Source organism: Natator depressus, chromosome 9 (assembly GCF_965152275.1).
Source record: "Natator depressus isolate rNatDep1 chromosome 9, rNatDep2.hap1, whole genome shotgun sequence".
NCBI classification, from domain to species: domain Eukaryota; kingdom Metazoa; phylum Chordata; order Testudines; family Cheloniidae; genus Natator; species Natator depressus.
In genome coordinates, this window is record NC_134242.1 from 9470041 (window position 1) to 9491389 (window position 21349).

The following is a 21349-nucleotide window of genomic DNA, read 5'->3' on the forward strand; positions in this document are numbered from 1 at the left end:
ATGGCCCAATATCTAAACATATGCTTTGCTTCAGTCTTTAATGAGGATCTTAGGGATAATGGTAGGATGACAAATGGGAATGAGGATATGGTGGTAGATATTACCACGTCCAAGATAGAAGCCAAACTCGAACAGGTTAATGGGACTAAATTGAGGGGCTGAGATACTCTTAATCCAAGAATATTAAAGGAACTGGCACACGAAATTGCAAGCGCCATTAGCAAGAATTTTTAATGAATCTGTAAACTCATGGGTTGTACCATATGACTGGAGAATTGCTAACATAGTTACTATTTTTAAGAAAGGGAAAAAAAAGTGATCCAGATAACTACAGGCCTGTTAGTTTGACATCTGTAGCATGCAAGGTCTTGGAAAAAATTTTGAAAGAGAAAGTAGTTAAGGATATTGAGATCAGTGGTAATTGGGACAAAAGGTAGATCACGCCAAACCAACCTGATCTGCTTTGAGAAGTTTCAGAGTAGCAGCCGTGTTAGTCTGTATCCGCAAAAAGAAAGGGCGTACTTGTGGCACCTTAGAGACTAACAATTTTATTTGAGCATAAGCTTTTGTAAGCTACAGCTCACTTCATCGGATGCATGCAGTGGAAAATACAGTAGGGAGATTTTACATACACAGAGAACACGAAACAATGGGTTACAATCTACAGACCACACAGACTATGCTGACAGATTGTGCCACACACTTTCAAAGAAACTGCGGAACCACCTGATCAACATCCTCTACAGCAAAGAGGGAAAGATTAAGAATGAGCTCTCAAAACTGGATACTCTCATAAAAAACCAGCCTTCCACACAAACTTCCTCATGGCTGGACTTTACAAAAACTAGACAAGCCATTTACAACACACACTTTGCTTCTCTACAAAAGAAAAGGGACACTAAACTATCTAAACTACTACATGTCACAAGGGGCCACAACAGTGGTTCCCTTAACCCACCCAGCAATATTGTTAATCTATCCAGCTATACTCTTAGCCCAGCAGAAGAATCTGTCCTATCTCAGGGCCTTTCCTTCTGCCCCTCCACCCCCTGATGATGATACAGTTCTGTGGTGACCTAGAATCCTATTTTCGATGTCTCTGACTCAAGGAATATTTCCAACACACCTCTGAACAGCATACTAACCCACAGAGACCTTCCTCCCAACACTACAGAAAGAAGGATTCTGGGTGGACTCCTCCTGAATGTCGAAACAATAGACTGGACCTCTACATAAAGTGCTTCCGCCGACGTGCACGGGCTGAAATTGTGGACAAGCAGCATCACTTGCCCCATAACCTTAGCTGTGCAGAACACAGTGCCGTCCACAGCCTCAGAAACAACTCTGACATCATAATCAAAAAGGCTGACAAAGGAGGTGCCCTCGTCATCATGAATAGGTCGGAATATGAACAAGAGGCTGCTAGGCAGCTCTCCAACACCACATTCTACAAGCCATTACCCTCTGATCCCACTGAGGGTTACCAAAGAAACTACACCATCTGCTCAAGAAACTCCCTGAAAAAGCACAATAGCAAATCCACACAGACACACCCCTAGAACCCTGAGCAGGGGTATTCTATCTGCTACCCAAGACCCATAAACCTGGAAATCCTGGACGCCACATCATCTCAAGCATTGGCACCCTGACAGCAGGATTGTCTGGCTATGTAGATTCCCTCCTCAGGCCCTACGCTACCAGCACTCCTAGCTATCTTCGAGACACCACTGACTTCCTGCGGAAACTACAATCCATCGGTGAGCTTCCTGAAAACACCATTCTAGCCACTGTGGATGTAGAAGCCCTCTACACCAACATTCCACACAAAGATGGACTACAAGCCATCAGGAACAGCATCCCCGATAATGTCACGGCAAACCTGGTGGGTGAACTTTATGACTTTGTCCTCACCCATAACTGTTTCACATTTGGGGACAATGTATACCTTCAAATCAGCAGCACTGCTATGGTTACCCGCATGGCCCCACAGTATGCCAACATTTTTATGGCTGACTTAGAATAACGCTTCCTCAGCTCTCATCGCCTAATGCCCCTACTCTACTTGAACTACATTGATGACATCTTCATCATCTTGACCCATGGAAAAGAAGCCCTTACGGAATTCCACCATGATTTCAACAATTTCCATCCCACCATCAACCTCAGCCTGGACCAGGTTGCTAATAAGCAATGGTCACATAAACACTACCCTATACCGGAAACCTACTGACCGCTATACTTACCTACATGCCTCCAGCTTTCATCCAGACCACACCACATGATCCATTGTCTACAGCCAAGCTCTACGATACAAACGCATTTGCTCCAACCCCTCAGACAGAGACAAACACCTACAAGAGCTCTATCAAGCGTTCTTACAACTACAGTACCCACCTGCTGAAGTGAAGAAACAGATTGACAGAGCCAGAAGAGTACCCAGAAGTTACCTGCTACAGGACGGGCCCAACAAAGAAAATAACAGAAGTCCACTTGCCGTGACCTTCAGCCCCCAACTAAAACCTCTCCAGCGCATCATCAAGGATCTACAACCTATCCTGAAGGACAACCCATCACTCTCGCAGATCTTGGGAGACAGGCCAGTCCTGTCTTACAGACAGCCCCCCAACCTGAAGCAAATACTCACCAGCAACCAAAACCTCTCCAGCGCATCATCAAGGATCTACAACCTATCCTGAAGGACAACCCATCACTCTCGCAGATCTTGGGAGACAGGCCAGTCCTGTCTTACAGACAGCCCCCCAACCTGAAGCAAATACTCACCAGCAACCACATACCACACAACACAACCACTAACCCAGGAACCTATCCTTGCAACAAAGCCCGTTGCCAACTGTGTCCACATATCTATTCAGGGGACACCATCATAGGGCCTAATCACATTAGCCACACTATCAGAGGCTTGTTCACCTGCACATCTACCAATGTGATATATGCCATCATGTGCCAGCAATGTTCCTCTGCCGTGTACGTTGGCCAGACTGGACGGTCTCTATGTAAAAGAATAAATGGACACAAATCAGACGTCAAGAATTATAACATTCAAAAACCAGTCGGAGAACACTTCAATCTCTCTGGTCACTCGATTACAGACCTAAAAGTCACAATACTACAACAAAAAAACTTCAAAGACAGACTCCAACAAGAGACTGCTGATTTGGAATTAATTTGCAAACTGGACACCATTAAATTATGCTTGAATAAAGACTGGGAGTGGATGTGTCATTACACAAAGTAAAACTATTTCCCCATGTTTATTCCCCCCGCACTGTTCCTCACACGTACTTGTCAACTGCTTGATTATCACTACAAAAGGTGGGGTTTTTTGGTTTTCCCCCCGCCCTCCTGCTGGTAATAGCTCACCTTACCTGATCACTCTCATTACAGTGTGTATGGTAACACCAATTGTTTCATGTTCTCTGTGTATATAAAATCTCCCTGCTGTATTTTCCACTGCATGCATCCGATGAAGTGAGCTGTAGCTCACGAAAGCTTATGCTCAGATAAATTTGTTAGTCTCTAAGGTGCCACAAGTACTCCTTTTCTTTCTTTGAGAAGGTAACAGATTTTTTAGACAAAGGAAATGCAGTGGATCTAATTTACCTCCGTTTCAGTAAGGCATTTTATATGGTTCCACATGGGGAATTATTAGGTAAATTGGAAAAGATGGGGATCAACATGAAAATTGAAAGGTGGATAAGGAACTGCTTAAAGGGGAGACTACAACGGGTCACGTTGAAAGGTGAACTGTCAGGCTGGAGGGAGGTTACCAGTGGAGTTCCTCAGGGATCGGTTTTGGGACCAATCTTATTTAATCTTTTTATGACTGACCTTGGCACAAAAAGTGGGAATGTGCTAATAAAGTTTGCGGATGACACAAAGCTGGGAGGTATTGCCAATTCAGAGAAGGACTATCATACAGGAAGATCTGGATAACCTTGTAAACTGGAGTAATAGTAATAGGATGAAATTTAACAGTGAAAAGTGCAAGGTCATGCATTTAGGGATTAATAACAAGAATTTTTGTTATAAGCTGGGGACGCATTTCTTGGAAGTAACAGAGGAGGAGAAAGACCTCAGAATATTGGTTGATCACAGCCGCCAATGTGATATGGCCATGAAAAAAGCTAATGCGGTCTTGGGATGCGTCAGGCGAGGTATTTCCAGTAGAGATAAGGAGATGTTAGTACTGTTATACAAGGCACTGGTGAGACCTCACCTGGAATACTGTGTGCAGTTCTGGTCTCCCATGTTTAAGAAGATGAATTCAAACTGGAACAGGTACAGAGAAGGGCTACTAGGATGATCCGAGGAATGGAAAACCTGTCTTAGGAAAGGAGACTCAAAGAGCTTGGCTTGTTTAGCCTAACCAAAAGAAGGCTGAGGGGAGATATGATTCCTCTCTATAAATATATCAGAGGGATAAATACCAGAGAGGGAGAGGAATTATTTAAGCTCAGTACCAATGTGGACACGAGATCAAATGGATATAAACTGGCCATCAGGAACTTTAAACTTGAAATTAGATGAAGGTTTCTAACCATCAGAGGAGTTAAGTTCTGGAACAGCCTTCCAAGGGGAGCAGAGGGGGCAAAAGACATATCTGTCTTCAAGACTAAGCTTGATAAATTTATGGAGGAGATGATATGATGGGATAGCCTAATTTTGGCAATTAACTGATCTTTGACTATTAGCGGTAAATATGCCCATTGGCCTGTGATGGGATGTTAGATGGGGTGGGATCTGAGTTACTACAGAGAATTCTTTCCTGGATGTCTGGCTGGTGAGTCTTGCCCACATGCTCAGGGTTTAGCTGATCGCCATATTTGGGGTTGGGAAGGAATTTTCCTTCAGGGCAGATTGGCAGAGGCCCTGGGAGTTTTTTGCCTTCCTCTGTAGCGTGGGGCACGGGTCGCTTGCTGGAGGATTCTCTGCACCTTGAAGTCTTTAAACCATGAGTTGAGGACTTCAATAGCTCAGACGTAGATTAGGGGTTTGTTACAGGAGTGGGTGGGTGAGATTCTGTGGCCTGCGTTGTGCAGGAGGTCAGACTAGATGATCATAATGGTCCCATCTGACCTTAAAGTCTATGATTCTATGAGTCTGTGATTGGAGGCTGAATATCTTTTCTGCACTGTTTCTGATTACATGCAGAGGGGATTGCCAAAATTTTGTTCATTTCCCTTAGCTGATGTGGTTTAGCAAATGCATGGATTATTAACCAAAGTTATGTCTTAAACTCACTGCCCAAGTTGAACCACCAGGATCTAGTAATCTGTTCCAAGTGTGTCTCTTTCACTTTGTTGCCAGTGATCCAATCTAAATTTTAATTTATGTGCTAATTAAAACACTTAAGTGTACTACTTAAAATGTCTCTCTGCCCATATAACATTCTCTACCTAAATATCTCTAATTTGCCTTGCTAACTACTTCTGTATTTGATCCAAAGTTCTGATAACTCTATCCTGCTTGTATTTCTTTCTTCGCTCTTGGCAACATCTCTCTTGAGTCCACCACCACTTTCCACCTCACCTTTTTTCTGTGGACTTCATACATTCTTGAACATGGTGCTGTGTACCTTGAAACACCTCCTGTTTAATAACCACATTTTGACCACACTGTCCTTTAAAAGGTTTTAAAAAAATCTATTCCTCAAAGTATTCCAGTCTTAATGCCTCTTAGCACTCTGTTTTTGTTTTGATTGGATTGTGATCTATTGTGCATGTAACTTCATTTGAGGAGGGACTTGTTTTATGTTTGGCACACAACTTCATATATGCTGACAGTACTATATAAATACTAAGTGATCAAAAAATTCAAAACTGTATTAGTAGTAACCTTGCTGCACCCAAGAATACAAATAGCGCAGTTATACCCTACTTTAATGTTTTTTCTTTATTATAATTCTATTTGTTTACTATTTTGTGCAGAAAATTGATTTGGGGACAAAGATGCCTGAAATTTGCTTCAACAACAGGTATTACGCTATTTTCTTTATCCATATATGCTGTAAATATGTTAATAACATTAATAACATTGAAATTAACTCAAGAACATCAGTTATAGGAAAAATTAGAAAGTCAGAGTTTATTTTATAAGTGCTCAATTGAGTAAATTTCCCAAGAAATACTCCATATATTAGATCTAATGAGAAGCACCTGGAAATGTCATGAAGATTTTAAGGAATTTCGTTTGCCTTTAGTCATATTTATGTTTGTAATTTTCTTTCCTCAGAGACTCTTTTAGATACAAAGGGTACAAAATCCATGTAATAGCCAGTCATTTTTTTTAAAAAATAACAATGAAGTATTTAAATAATATACTAAAGATTGTAATAGAAGTTTGTAATATAATTTAAACTGTGACAGTATTTTCATATCATGTAACATGGAAAGGTATAGATTGGTCATATATGTGTAAAACCTGACTTTGCTTCTTTAAATAGAAAGAAGAAACATAGAGAAGGTCCTCATTGCAAACCGAGGAGAAATTGCATGCAGGGTGATGCGGACGGCCAGAAAGATGGGTGTGAAGTCTGTAGCAGTTTACAGTGATGCAGACAAGAATTCCATGCATGTCGCAATGGTGAAGTATACTAGTTAAAAATGTAAGGCCCAATCCTGCAAACACTTACGCACACAAGTAATTTTATTCATATGAGTAGTTCCATTGACTTAAATGAGGCTGCTTAGATGAATAAAGTTACTTGCATGCATAAGTTTGCAGGATCAAGCCTTTAATTATTAAATGAAAATGAAATTGTATGGGGAAGAGTTTTCTTAAATGATATCAATACCAAAAGAGGTGTCAGTGGACTAGTGCGCTTCACTTCTGAAGACCTAGATTCAAATTCTGCGTGAATCACAAAGAAAAATATGTTGAGTTTTATTCTAGGCCTCTGAATACATCACAAAACAGCAGAGAATTTCGCTTTCTAAAATCAAGAAAGGTCCAGGTTAGTGGCCAGTTGTCTCTATTTCTATAAAAAATGACAAAATTAAGTTCATCCATTTGAGTTCCTTTCTGAAGAGCAAACAGTTTAAATTGTTTGTTAGCATTTTTATAAATGATAAAATGGGCCCCCGAATTAAGGTTTAAATTTGCTTTTCAGTTGTCTAATACCTGATCCAATAGTAATGTATATTTCTTTTACAATAGGCAGATGAAGCATATTTCATTGGTCCGGCTGCCTCTCAGCAGAGCTACTTAGCTATGGAAAAAATAATACGAGTGGCCAAAATATCAACAGCACAGGTAAATATAACTACGCTGCCCCTCCTAAATTATGCACTTTGATTAGGCCTGCCTTATACTGTGGCTTCCCTATGAAAAACTGTATTTCTCCTTTTAAGAACAGTTAAAGGGTTCCTCTGAGTACATGGGAAAATTCAATTTCTAATTTAACCTTTGGGTTTGAGTTAAAAAGTAAAGATAAAATTGCTGAGGAAAGTGCCCTAAATGTTTATTCATATAAGGTGTCCTTAGCCTCTGTTTGCCAGAAGCTGGGAATGGCTGACAGGAGATGGATCACCTGATGATTACCTATTCTGTTCATTCCCGCTGAAGCACCTGGCCTTGGCCACTGTCGGAAGACAGGATACTGGGCTAGTTGGACCTTTTTTCTGACCCAGTATGGCCGTTCTTATGTAAGGTGCAGGTTGTTTTGTTCTAAACAACACATGCCATAGTATTATCCTCTTTGTGTCTGTTCTCAGCTTATTGTATCTTTCACCTCACAATGTAGGTTTAAGATGCTTTCTTTTTATAGTTAAAATAATGACATTTTAAATTAAAGGTTGTCTGCTTTGATCAAAGCTTATATGCATGAGATATTATTTTATTTATATAAGGTAACACCTTCAAAAATACTGATGTTTTATTTTCAAAAGTGACATCAATAAGACTTAGGCTCCTAAATCCTGAAGTCATTTTTGAAAATGAGACTTAGGCACCCTGGTCAATCAGGCACTTTTGAAAATGTTATCCAAGCAGCATAAAGTGTTGTAAGCCCTTTACATAGGACTTGAAGCTCAAAACATACCTAGTTTGCTTTACTCAATGGGACTACTTACATAAGTAATATTACTCTCCTCTGGAAATATTTGCAGGATTGGGCCCAAGTAATAAAACCACTCCCTGTTCCAGATTGCTGAAATTATAATCTAAAGGCTTGGTCCCACAATTTAATTATTCCTGTAGATATATTTACTTCTGAGCAGAGTTCCACTGACATCAGGGGGACTCTGCATAGGACTAACTATACTTAGGCTTGGAGGGATCAGATTTTTATCGGTAAATGTCAGTAAACATCAATTTCACCAAACACATAAAAACTGACAAAAAAAAATTTTTTCTGTCAATAATAATTGAAATTTATAGCTAGGCAAAGTAAGAAAAATGCTGCTTGAGAACCTATTAGAATTTGATTTAAGGATATTTACTGTTATTTACTGATATTTATTTATTTTGATGTCATGTTGACAATTTGTTTTAATGGTTATAAATTTCAACTTTTTGAAATCAACGTCTACGATCATTAAAAAGTGGTCTGACTCACCCTCTTGCGTGACACCCCTCTATAATTTCTTGCAACTGTGAACATTTAAATTGATAAAACAGAAAAACATGCTTAAAAATAAACATTGATATTATCCATTAAAATTATTTTTAAAAAATCAAATTCTGCCTGGCCTAACTATACTCATGGATGTAACTGTTTGCAGGATCAAGTGCTAAATAGACAGCATGCACAAAGCCACAGAAGAACGAAGCAACATAAAAAGTTTCCTTCAAATTAACCATTAATTGCTAGTCTTCTTATTATTACTGATCACCCATTACTTAATTGCTCGACCGACCTACCTACCCACCCTTTAGTTTTTCTTAATTGTATTCCTGGTTACTGATGTTTTTTATCCATGGTATCTTCCATCCCATGTTTCCCTCCCTCCCTCCCCCCACAAAGCCTTCTATATAAACCTGTAGTTTTAGGGTGATACGGGTTACATGGTGTAAAGTAGGCTGGTAACCTTCTTTCTGTTTTAGGCTATTCATCCAGGGTATGGTTTCCTCTCAGAAAACACAGAGTTTGCCGAGCTGTGCAAACAAGAGGGAATCATCTTCATAGGCCCTCCTTCATCTGCTATCAGAGATATGGGTATTAAGAGGTATCTGTTTCTGATTTTTTACTCATTTCAATGTGTAACTTACAGTTTAGTGGATTTGTCTTCATTATTAATGAAGATTTTTTACTTAGCTGTTTTGCTCCTTACATTTTTGTTGATTTTTCTATATAACCTATTGTATAATGCTTCAAACTTTTCATAGTTCTGGGATGAATATAAATATAGGAACAATCAAGATTCTTCAGTTAGTAAGATTTTAATAATTACATGCATAGGCTGGTCTAGGATCCTCTAGGATTAGTGCTTTGCATATTCCTACGGAAGGACCTAGGTTCAATACCCAGATCTTTACACTTTGGGTCAAAAAGGGTTGGAAGCACTGTGGGAGCTCTACTCAGAGTCTCTCAATGGTGGTGGAAGGAAGCATCTTGTGATTCTGCAGTGACGTGTAGCTGTTCTTGAATGGTGTTGATGGGAAGAGAAGCCTATGCCACATTCTTGGGCCAAAGGAAAATTTGCCAGAGCATGAGATATAAATAGAATGATGGAAATTAAGGGCTGCTTAATCACTAACCCTTTGACAAATAAATCAACATTATTAATCAAGCATAAAACACATTATCTGAATTAATTTGGTACCTGCATAGAGGATCATTTTACAATGTGTATTAATGTACTGTGTGATTTAATTAGTGTTATGTGAATATTTTCTATTCCTGTTCCTCTTATGCTCCTAAGACTAAAAAAAATTATGTGGATGCTGAACTACACCAAATTAGGGTCCCTATCCGAAAGACATTTATGCACCAGCATAACTTTATTCATCTGAGTAGTCCCATTGAGGTAAATGGAAGTAGTCACGTGCATAAAGTTAAGCATGCGTGCAGTGTTTACAGATCAGAGGCCTCTTGTAAGAAACAGCTATTATCGTTGCCATTTTAAATATAAAAAAAATATTTTTTTGAAGCACCTCCAAGGCTATAATGTCTGCTGCTGGGGTTCCTGTCATTGAAGGTTATCATGGTGAAGATCAGTCTGACGAATGTCTAAAGGAACATGCCCGGAGAATTGGGTATCCAGTAATGATTAAAGCAGTTCGTGGGGGTGGAGGAAAGGTAAGGAAAACTCATGCAAACTCGTTTCACCTGACTGCAGTTAATGCTATTAATACATGTCCATTACTGCTACAGCCTCCCTTCTGTTTTGTGTAACTGAATTCTATAAAAGGAATCTTATCGGTAAGGTAACTGGAAGCAAGTTATTTTAATTTGAAGTTAATAAAATAATGTCCAGCACAGCATTGTGAATTCTTTCATTGTGCTTTCCTTTTATTCGGTCAATCGGGCCAAGTTGCTTGTATAAACTGGTAGAGCTCCATTGACTTAAATGGAGCTCCGGCAGTATACACTAGCAAAACATTTGGCCGATTGTGTTGTACAGGTGAAGTTGTATGAGAGTCAATCATTGTTTAATGACAGCCTCTGTTGTGATTATTTTTTTTAATGGTGGTTTTAAGTTTGTGAATGTTGCATAAATAGATTCTTAGAAATACCTGGATACCTTCAGTGTATCTATTATTTATTACCTGATACCTTCAGTGTAGCTATTATTTATTACCTGATGACCTCCCTGATGAAACGCGAAAAGAACCTGCATAAAAGTTTCATGGTGGAGCTCCAGGTTTCTCTCAATGATTTCCATAACAAATGTACATATTTTGTTAAGAAAAACAGTGTTTTCTGTCTGCCAGCGATGAAATCTCAGCATGAGATCCAAAAGTCAAATTGAGTTCTGTACTTTACACCAGGGCAACAACATTATCTTTAAGTTATAGCTTTAGTGACACTTTTATTTTCTGTGGGATTTGCAAAGATTAACTGTTTGGAAGTTAGTAAATAATTCTATTGATTCATAAGAAGGAATAGAATTATTTTATTGGTAAACACATATTTTAATTGTTTGTTTTTAATCATTCGCCAGATTTCCCACTGGTGGAGATTTTTTTTAACTGTGATTTACTTGTTCTTTAGTAGATATTTAGACAACCTTATGTTGTATCTTAGGGTATGAGAATTGCTCAGTCAGAAAAGGAGTTCTTGGACCAACTAGAATCAGCCAGGAGAGAAGCAAAGAAGTCTTTCAATGATGATGCCGTGCTGATAGAAAAATTTGTAGACAATCCAAGGTGAGAAAAGTGGATTATATTTTTAATACTAAAAATATTTTTAAAAAATAGTACAACATTTTTATGCAAGATGGGATAATTTGTGTCTTATACAGTATTGCACACTTTCTGCACTTGCATAAAAATAGGGCAGAATTATTAATTTTACAAAGTGTGAAGTGGATGACAGTGACTTTGAATGATAATTTATAACAAATCTGGCTGTCTTGGTGACATATTTGCAGCATCCTAATGGTGGTGTTGTGGAGAGAGACCTAGATATCATATACTGTATATGTTATGGCAATGACATGCCTAGTTGGTACATCAGCCTTCTGACGTTACCATTCTTTTAGGTCTAAAGGAAACAATGTGTAGTAGTGCTTAAGGCACAGAAATAGGAGTCAGAAAGAGAACCATAATCTACCTCAGATGTCCTGTATGTACTCAGACAAGTCACTTAATCTCTCGCCTCAGTCTGTACAATGGGGATGATAATACTTCATTTCCATTTATGCTGTAAACTGAGCTCATTAGCTTTCATAAAGCTCTTTTGACATATACAGATACAAGGTGTTATAGATTGCAAAGCAGTAGTATTCTTGGCATACACCTTGTTGAACATGTAGTAGGTATACATATAAATACTTTCAGCTGAAGGTACCAGGAGATTAGACTGACCAAAAACTAATACAGAAGTAGTGGACTCTAAATATTTTTTTTCTCAAACTCATGAAGTTTCAATACAATGATCATAAAGTTCAAAATCTCATTTGAACTTGTGGCTTTAGGAGGTATAATATGTTTCACGAATCAGTTAACAGAATCATGCTGATCTGCAACTGGATCCAAGAGGGCAGGCCCTTATAGCTGTATGGAACCCTATTGAAGTCAATGGCGTGCTGTGCAAGTGTCTGCCTCAGTGAAACGGATTGCAAAATAGAGGCCTTAGCGATCTTTAGTAAAATGCATTGAAACATTTGTTACTGTGAAACAGGCATGTTGAAGTCCAGGTGTTTGGTGACCAGCATGGCAATGCAGTCTATTTGTTTGAAAGAGATTGCAGTGTGCAGAGAAGACACCAGAAAATCATTGAAGAAGCTCCTGGGGTAAGTGGAGGGTTCCTAAATGGAGTTGATAAAGTAATATGATTTTGAATTTTTTGTACACATCTGTCTGCTTTCTACATCAGTGTCCATTCGGCTACTTAAATAAATAAATCTCAGAACCTTTTTGCATTTTATTTTATTTGGTTTTTGAGCTCCAGAGACAAAACCGAAGGTTAGAACGTAGGATCTTACTCTAGTGAATTAAACCATTGTGCCATCTAGCTTGGTATCCTACTTTGGGAAGTGGCCAGTACTTGATGCTTCAGAAGAAGGGAAAAAACTCCCACTTAACCTATAATTGTCCAACATTTTGCATGTTATATTTATTTCTGTCAATTTATCAAAGATTCTCTACCTTCAAGTTTTAGGACATAAGCTGATTGCTCCTTGGGTCAGGAAGCAAAGATTTTAAATATAATATGGTTCAGGATTTTACTGCAGTTTTTTTAAAGATGGCATAGTATGCGCATACAGTAGGCATGATATCTGTGAGGCTCTCAGTAATGTGTAATCTCTTTTTATCATTACATTCACAGCCAGAAATTGAGCCTGAAGTGAGAAGGAAACTTGGAGAAGCTGCTGTCAAAGCAGCTAAAGCTGTGAACTACGTGGGAGCAGGTACGTCACGTTTAACTTCCTCCTCGTGCCTGCCTCTTAAGTTAATAGAGCCTTGAGCCTCAAGTCAAATGACATTTTCTTGTTCTGGAGTATGATACACACTTGTAGCATTTTTTTTTTTTAACTTTCATGTAGTTGTCACATAGTAAATAAGTTCCAAGATAGCAAAACTTAGTATGAACCCCCTGTCCAGAGTGGTGTAGGATTACAAAAGAGGAAAAGCTAAGAAGTCTGAAAGTGAATAAGTCAGCCAAATAGTTTAATATTTGAAGGTGAATAATTTGAATGCACATCAGATTACGTGGGCAAAGTGTTTTATCATTCACCTTGCAAACAACAAAATGTCAGTGTTCAAACTTCTGGGCCTTCTCTAAAAATAATCCCATGGAAAACAGCTGTATTTTCTAGTATATTTACTAGATGAAAATCAGTTTAGAAAAATATTAACACCTCTGATTCTTTTCAAGATATTCTTTGGAAGGGAAGTCTTTTAAATTAGCATAGGACAGTTCTTCCTGAAGGTTCCTGAAGTACTTTATAAATATCATACACACACCACTACTGAAATGCAGCTGCTTCTGGAGAGAAGAGTGGCAGTGCACCAGCACAGAATGTCTTGGGATAATAAAGGTGTGCTGAGATTTGATCCAGTGGTTTCAGGCAATTTAGATGTTTCAGACCTGATGCCCAGACCATTAACACACCTCTCCAGTTTTGTCAAAACATTTTTGTCCAGCTGCAAATCACTAAATGTCTTTAGATGGCCACCCAGTAGAAAGCCTTTCTGTCTCAGTGAAATGTCTGCTTATTAAATATTTCAGGAACCGTGGAATTTATTATGGACTCTCAACATAATTTCTACTTTATGGAGATGAACACCAGGCTGCAAGTGGAGCACCCAGTTACTGAGATGATCACAGGGACTGACTTGGTGGAGTGGCAGCTTAGGGTAAGGGATAACTAATTTTAATTGTAAGGGTAGCAGGGATGGATGGTGTCTGTCTAGTGGTCTAGTGCGGTAATGCTCACCATTATTGTGTGCAGGATGCTGATCTCTCACTTCCATGGTTGGGAGTGATTCCTATTGCTCCACAGCACCCTCCCTCCCTCCCCATTTAATAAAGGAGCATTGTGGAAAGGCTTTCAATAGAATCCCCACACAGTCCTCCTCACAGTAAAAAGTCCTCTCCACAGAGTTCAATAGTGGGAGGCAGAGTAGGGCACAAATCTCTGTTCTCCTCTTAGGGGGAGTAAATACCTACAACTTGGATCGTCAGGCGTTTACTTCCCCCTTGTGGGTGGAAATTGTGTGTGCTTTTGAGACCAGTGTGGGGAGAGGGGTCTGATTGTGGTTGTCCTTGCTGGCTGGTTACCATGACCCTGCTACAGATTTCTCCATGGCATTTTACCCTTAAAATGCTTCCTGGATTTACCCTGAAACTAGTGTATTTTCCCTTACTTTTCTAGCTTTCTATCCCGATTTCTTTTGAGGGAATAACATGGTCCCTGTTAACCGATTAGTTTAAAAATCCTGTGTAATTAGAAACGCCTCCTGTGAAACCTTTTCTTAAGCTTGTGTACAGAGTAGAGTATATGAACGAAGGGAATGATTGACTAGATTCTAGCAATGGTGGCAACTAGCAAATTTTTCTAGCCACTTAGAAGGATTTTCTTCTCCCTAATAAAATCTTGTTTTCCAGATGAGCAGGCTTTTATTGTTCAGTGCTTTATAGGCTCACCTTTTTTTAATTGAACCATTGCAGTAAGAGGAAGAAAAAGCATTTTTCATTGTGCTTCAGTTTTGTGGAATGTTGTAAGATCATCTTACAGTTATAGAACTTTGGAAATAATTGTCTTTCAAAATCCTTTAAATTGTGACTTTCTTCCTGGGGAGAGAGGAAGGAATAGTTCAACATTTATCAGAATTAAACCTAAATCTATTCACCCATCACTTGTTTCTCATCACTTGTGAGGTTACTTGTGTTCAGAAGAAGGGTCCTCCTTCTTCCCCAGTCCATCTTCTCCCTCTCTTTGATCCTGCTGTCAGATAACAATATAGAATTTGTGGCATTGCTCTCATTCCTGGACAATAGACTGATATCACAAACATAGGATTATGACGTTCTCTCTGGATCAACAAGACGCTGAGTTGCAGGAGTAAATTGTTATCCAAATACACACATTTGAAATAGGAAATACAGAAAATGGGTAGTGAACTACATTGTTTTGTGTATGAATGTTTTTTAAGTTGGTTGCAATGTAAAAGTCTCTTCTTACTTGATATTGCAGCCATTGTATTCCCTGGTTGGACAACTGATACATCAAAGTGTAAGATATATTGGTCATGGAAAAAACCTAGGTCTGAAACAAGGCAAAAATGATCAATGTATTGCAATCCTTTCTCAGCCATGTTTATTCAAGAGCCAGGACAGCTAAACCACCTGACTTGGTGTTTTTTGTAGCTCCTTGACCTATTGTCTTACGTTGAAGTTGACAGTTGTTCTTATTGTATGGTTGTGAACAGTACCTTGCCTTTGTGCAGATTGTATATGTATAACTTTATATCTTATTTAGTTTCCATCTGTTATTTGCTACAATCAAAAGTTTGTGTGTCTGTACACACAAGATATCTGCATCCATGTGCTAGTGCTCTGATCCAACCTGTTCGGGTTGCTCCCAGGTGAATGGAAAATTACTGTACTACTTACAGGTTGCAGCAGGAGAGAAAATTCCCCTAATGCAGGAAGAAATTGAACTCAGTGGCCATGCATTTGAAGCCAGGATATATGCTGAAGATCCTAATAATAACTTCATGCCAGGGGCTGGACCTTTACTCCACTTGTCTACACCACCACCTGACAGTTTTACCAGGATAGAAACCGGGGTCAGACAAGGTAAAATTTGAAGACAGTATTAACTGAAAATGTCTGTTTAAAAGAACAGCTCATTACAAATGTGCTCTCAAGCAAGTTCCCTCTGGCTGCGGTTTTTTAATCTTGTGCTTAGCTTGAGACCAGAGGATATTGTCATAATTATAAAACAGTACAGAATTCCTCTCCCTGAGGATTCCACCATATCTCAGTTGGATCCCTAAATATCTCATCATCATCTTCCCACTCCAGTTATTACCCTTACGGGATAGGCAGATTGGATTTCTTTCAAAGTTTGTCAATACTATACTTTAATTCAGCAAAGAAGGTTGATGTTGAATAGTGACACCTCTGTAACATTTCAAACTCAGGCTGCCCTTGGAATTGAGAGATTGGTCCATAAATCAAACTTGTCTCCTACATGGCCATTGCAGAGCACTGGCCACTGGGTCTGTCAGTGGATGTTGCTACTATAGTGATAATATTACCATATAAAGCATAGCATCAGACATATCTATGTGAAGGTGTGTGTCAGTGTCCTTAGAAATCATTTCCTATATATTTATACTTTAGGTGATGAGGTTTCTGTGCATTATGATCCAATGATTGCGAAGTTAGTTGTTTGGGCTGAGGATCGCCAAGCAGCATTGAGAAAGTTGCGGTACAGCCTTCATCAGTACAATGTAAGTATCCTTTTGTTCTGTGTTTGTTCAGTGCCTAGCACAATGGGATCCTGGCTGTGACAGAAATACAAATAATAGTATAAGGAACCCCGGTATGATTCCAAGTCTCTACATAAGCTGTTTACACTGCTCCTATTACTATAGTAGCAAAATGCTATTACAGAAGCAAAAATGGCTGTTTTTGAAAGGGTTTAATGTAGCTACAGCCAATTCTGTTTCAATGTATTTCTTTACTTAATTACTTTGTACACTGTTAGCTATATTTTTCCTAATTTGCTACACCATTTATATCAGTGTAGTAAGCAAAGACAGGCCTGAGCTGTGAAGTTCTGTTTTGGATCTGAACTTTCCTTAGATTTGGTGGTGTCTTCGTTCTGATTGAATCTTGGTGGAATGAGGATAATCAATGGGACACAGTAATACCAGGGCACAAAATATATTGGAAGGACAGAACAGGTCATGCTGGTGGGGGTGTAGCACTATATGTGAAATAAAGCATAGAATCAAATGAAGTAAAAATCTTAAATGAACCAAACAATAATGGGGGTTTTCAACTATCCCCATATTGACTGGGTACATGTCACTTCAGGACGGGATGCAGAGATACAGTTTCTCGACACCTTAAATGACTGCTTCTTGGAACAGCTAGTCCTGGAACCCACAAGAAGAGAGGCAATTTTTGATTTAGTCCTAAGTGGAGCACAGGATCAGGTACAAGAGGTGAATATAGCTGGACCGCTTGGTAATAGTGACCATAATATAATTAAATTTAACATCCCTGTGGTGTGGAAAACACCACAGAGGCCCAACACTCTAGCATTTAATTTCAGAGAGGGGAACTACACAAAAATGAGGAGGTTAGTTAAACAGAAAAGGTACAGCACCAAAAGTAAAATCCCTGGAAGCTGCATGGAAACTTTTTAGAGACACCATAATAGATGCTCAACTTAAATGTACACCCCAAATTAAAAAACATAGTAGGAGAACCAAAAAAGAGCCACCATGACTAAACAACAAAGTAATAAAAGCAGTGAGAGACAAAAAGGCACCCTTTAAAAAGTAGAAGTTAAATCCTAGTGAGGAAAATAGAATGGAACATAAACTCTGGCAAATGACGTGTAAAAATATACTTAGGAAGGTCAAAAAAGAATTTTGAAGACCAGCTAGCCAAAGACTCAAAAAGTAATAGCAAAAAATTTTTTAAGTACATCAGAAGCAGGAAGCCTGCTAAACAACCAGTGGGGCCACTGGACAACCAAGATGCTAAAGGTCCACTCAAGGACAATAAGGCCATTGCAGAGAAACTAAATGACCTCTTTGCATCGTTCTTCATGGCTGAAGATAAGAGGGAGATTCCCAAACCTGAGCCATTCTTTTTAGATGACAAATCTGAGGAACTGTCCCAGATTGAGGTGTCATTAGAGGAGGTTTTGGAACAAATTGATAAATTAAACAATAAGAAGTCACCAGGACCAGCTGGTATTCACCCAAGAGTTCGGAAGGAACTGAAATGTAAAACTGCAGGACTACTAACTGTAGTCTGTAACCTATCATTTAAATCAGCTTCTGTACCAAATGATTGGAGGATAACTAATGTCATGCCAATTTTTAAAAAGGGCTACAGAGGTGACCCTGGTTGGTAAGCTTGATTTCAGTACCAGGCCAACTGGTTGAAACTATAGTAAAGAACAAAATTATCAGACACAGAGATAAACATAATTTGTCGGGGAAGAGTCAACATGGTTTCTGTAAAGGGAAAGCATGTCTGAACAATATACTAGAATTCTCTGAGCGGGTCAACAAGCATGTGGACAAGGGGGATCCAGTGCATAGAGTATACTTAGATTTTCAGAAAGCCTTTTGCAAGGTCCCTCACCAAAAGCTCTTAAGCAAAATAAGCAGTCATGGGATAAGGGGGAGGGTCCTCTCATGGATTGGTAACTGGTTAAAAGATAGGAAACAAATGGTAGGAATAAATGGTTAGTTTTCAGAATGGAGAGAGGTAAATAATGGTGTCCGCCAGGGGTCTGTAATGGGACCAGTCGTATTTAACATATTCATAAATGATCTGGGAAAAGGGGTAAACAGTGAGGTGGCAAAATTTGCAGATGATACAAAACTACTCAAGATAGTTAAGTCCCAGGCAGACTGTGAAAAGCTACAGAAGGATCTCTCAAAACTGGGTGACTGGGCAACAAAATGGCAGATGAAATTCAATGTTGATAAATGCAAAGTGATGCATATTGGAAAACCTAATCCCAGCTATACATATAAAATGATGGGATCTAAATTAGCTGTTACCACTCAATAAAGAGATCTTGGAGTCATTGTGGATAGTTCTCTGAAAACATCCGTTCAATGTGCAGTGGCAGTCAAAAAAGTGAACAGAATGTTGGGCATCATTAAGAAAGGCATAGATAATAAGACAGAAATATCATATTGCCTCTATATAAATTCATAGTACACCCACATCTTGAATACTGCATGCAGATGTGGTCGCCCCATCTCAAGAAAGATATATTGGAATCAGAAAAGGTTCAGAAAAGGGCAACAAAAATGATTAGGGGTATGAAATGGCTGGTGTGTAAGGAGAGATTAATAAGACTGGGACTTTTCAGCTTGGAAAAGAGACAATTAAGGGGGGATATGATTGAGGTCTATAAAATCATGACTAGTGTGGAGAAAGCAAATAAGGAAGTGTTATTTCCTCCTCCTGATAACACAAGAATTAGGAGTCACCAAATGAAATTAATAGGCAGCAGGTTTAAAATAAACAAAAGGAAGTATTTTTTCACACAACGCACAGTCAACCTGTGGAGCTCCTTGCCAGAGGATGTTGTGAAGGCCAAGACTATAACAGGGTTCAAAGAAGAACTAGATAAATTCATGGAGGATAGGTCCATCAATGGCTATTAGCCAGGATGGGCAGGGATGGTGTCCCTAGCCTCTGTTTGCCAGAAGCTGGGAATGAGCGACAGGGGATGGATCACTTGATGATTACCTGTTCTGTTCATTCCCTCTGGGGCCTCTGGCATTGGCCATTGTCGGAAGACAAGATACTGGGCTAGATGGACCTTTGGTCTGACCCAGTATGGCCGCTCTTATGATGTTCCAGTTTGGGTCCATTGAAGAAGTGAGCCCAAACTGTAGTGTTTTAAACTCCAGTCTGCACATTTTCAAAATTCAAAAAATTTGGCTATTGTCATCTAGTTCAGGCCCTTGTCTAATAGTAACTCCTTAAATTATAAAGGATTGTTCAGTATTTAAAATTTTACTATTACTTATTTAACATAGCAAAACAAACCAGAATGAAGAATGCAGATAGCATTTCTAATGCAAAAGGTTTGCCTTAAAGTGAAGCCAGTTGCAGTGCATAGTTTATTTACATTGACTGATATAAAAATAAGGGACACAATCAACTTAAAAATCATGCATCTGAAAATGTTTTGTCTGCTATTGTTAGAAGTAACGCAGAAGATTATTATAACTGACAGAGATCAGAGAAATACATTTTTCTACGTTTGTTTGGTTTTTTGTTTTGTTTTCTAAGTTCATCTAGTCTATACATTTGACAGCACATTGTAACAAATCAGCTTCAGTAATTTCCCCAGACTAATCAGTTTCCTCTGTTGTTTGAGTGGGTCTTTTGCACAGCAACAGAAGAGAGAGAATCTAATAATTATTTTAAAAATGGTGGGAGTCGGGTGCGGGTGTAGCACCTGAAAGACTTTTAACTCTTTAATTGACTGCATTTCAAGTTGACTATGTCTTGTTAAACACTTGAGGTAGGGTTTCCAAAAGCATTCAGCGCTGACCTCGGTCTGCTCCCATTAACATGAGAGGTTAAACTCCTGTTGACTTCAGTGAAGGAAGAATTAGGCCAAAAGTGAAAATCCTACCTTTGTTCTTCCAAGGTGATAGTTTCTTAAAGAATGGGATATATACCAATTGGAATGTTTACTCTTTCTCTTGTCAGGGCTGTGCTGCACTGATGTCACTTTTTAAGAAGACATTTTCGGTATCAGTGGAGCAGACAGCTGTAGGTCCGCTAGCAGCTCTTCATTTTCATTTGGGAATGGGGGGGGGGGGGGCTTTTTTTTGTTCTGTTTTTTTGCGCAGTGTTGTTGTAGCTCTGTTGGTCCGAGGATATGAGACACACAAGGTGAGTGAGGTAATATCTTTAAATGGACCAACTTCTGTTGGAGAAAGAGACAGGCTTTCAAGCTCTACAGACCTGAAGAAAAGCTTTATGGAGCTCGAAAGCTTCTCTTTCACCAACAGAAGTTGGTCCAACAAAAGATATTATCTCACCCACCTTGTCTTTCTTTTTCTTGACAGATCGTAGGACTAAGCACCAATATTGATTTCTTACTAAGCCTGTCAGGACACCCACAGTTTGAGGCTGGAAACGTGCACACCAATTTCATTTCTCAATACCATGATGAACTGTTTCCAGCCAAACAGGCCACCCCAAATGAAATTTTGTGTCAGGCTGCTCTGGGACTCATACTGAGAGAGAAAATGATAACCGATGCTTTTAGAGTTCAGTCTGGTGGTAAGATCATTTTTTCCCTTTCCTTTAGTTTATTTTTTCTTTGAGGGGATGAGACAGAAATCGGAGCTTTTGTCCACTTCATTAATTTTGCACTCGCATTTTGCCGCACTGTTTCATTGTTTAATCTCCTGACATCTGGTTACTACCATCCACTGAAAGGGCAGGAGATAGCTTTCTTTAGGTGACAGAGGTTAAACATAACACCAT

The 21349-nt window shown here is 39.1% G+C and overlaps 1 protein-coding gene across 3 annotated transcripts in view; it reads left to right on the plus strand.

Moving 5' to 3' along the window:
• MCCC1 (methylcrotonyl-CoA carboxylase subunit 1) overlaps window positions 1-21349 on the plus strand; it is a 35256-nt gene that overhangs the window by 2646 nt on the left and 11261 nt on the right. For all 3 annotated transcript variants that reach the window (XM_074963482.1, XM_074963483.1, XM_074963484.1), the window contains 12 exons: window positions 5949-5995; window positions 6464-6603; window positions 7177-7272; window positions 9064-9185; window positions 10111-10258; window positions 11207-11328; window positions 12305-12416; window positions 12953-13034; window positions 13856-13983; window positions 15745-15928; window positions 16478-16587; window positions 20926-21142. In XM_074963482.1, coding sequence (XP_074819583.1) covers window positions 5949-5995; window positions 6464-6603; window positions 7177-7272; window positions 9064-9185; window positions 10111-10258; window positions 11207-11328; window positions 12305-12416; window positions 12953-13034; window positions 13856-13983; window positions 15745-15928; window positions 16478-16587; window positions 20926-21142 — 1508 coding nt within the window. The remainder of the gene's footprint in view (window positions 1-5948; window positions 5996-6463; window positions 6604-7176; window positions 7273-9063; window positions 9186-10110; window positions 10259-11206; window positions 11329-12304; window positions 12417-12952; window positions 13035-13855; window positions 13984-15744; window positions 15929-16477; window positions 16588-20925; window positions 21143-21349) is intronic.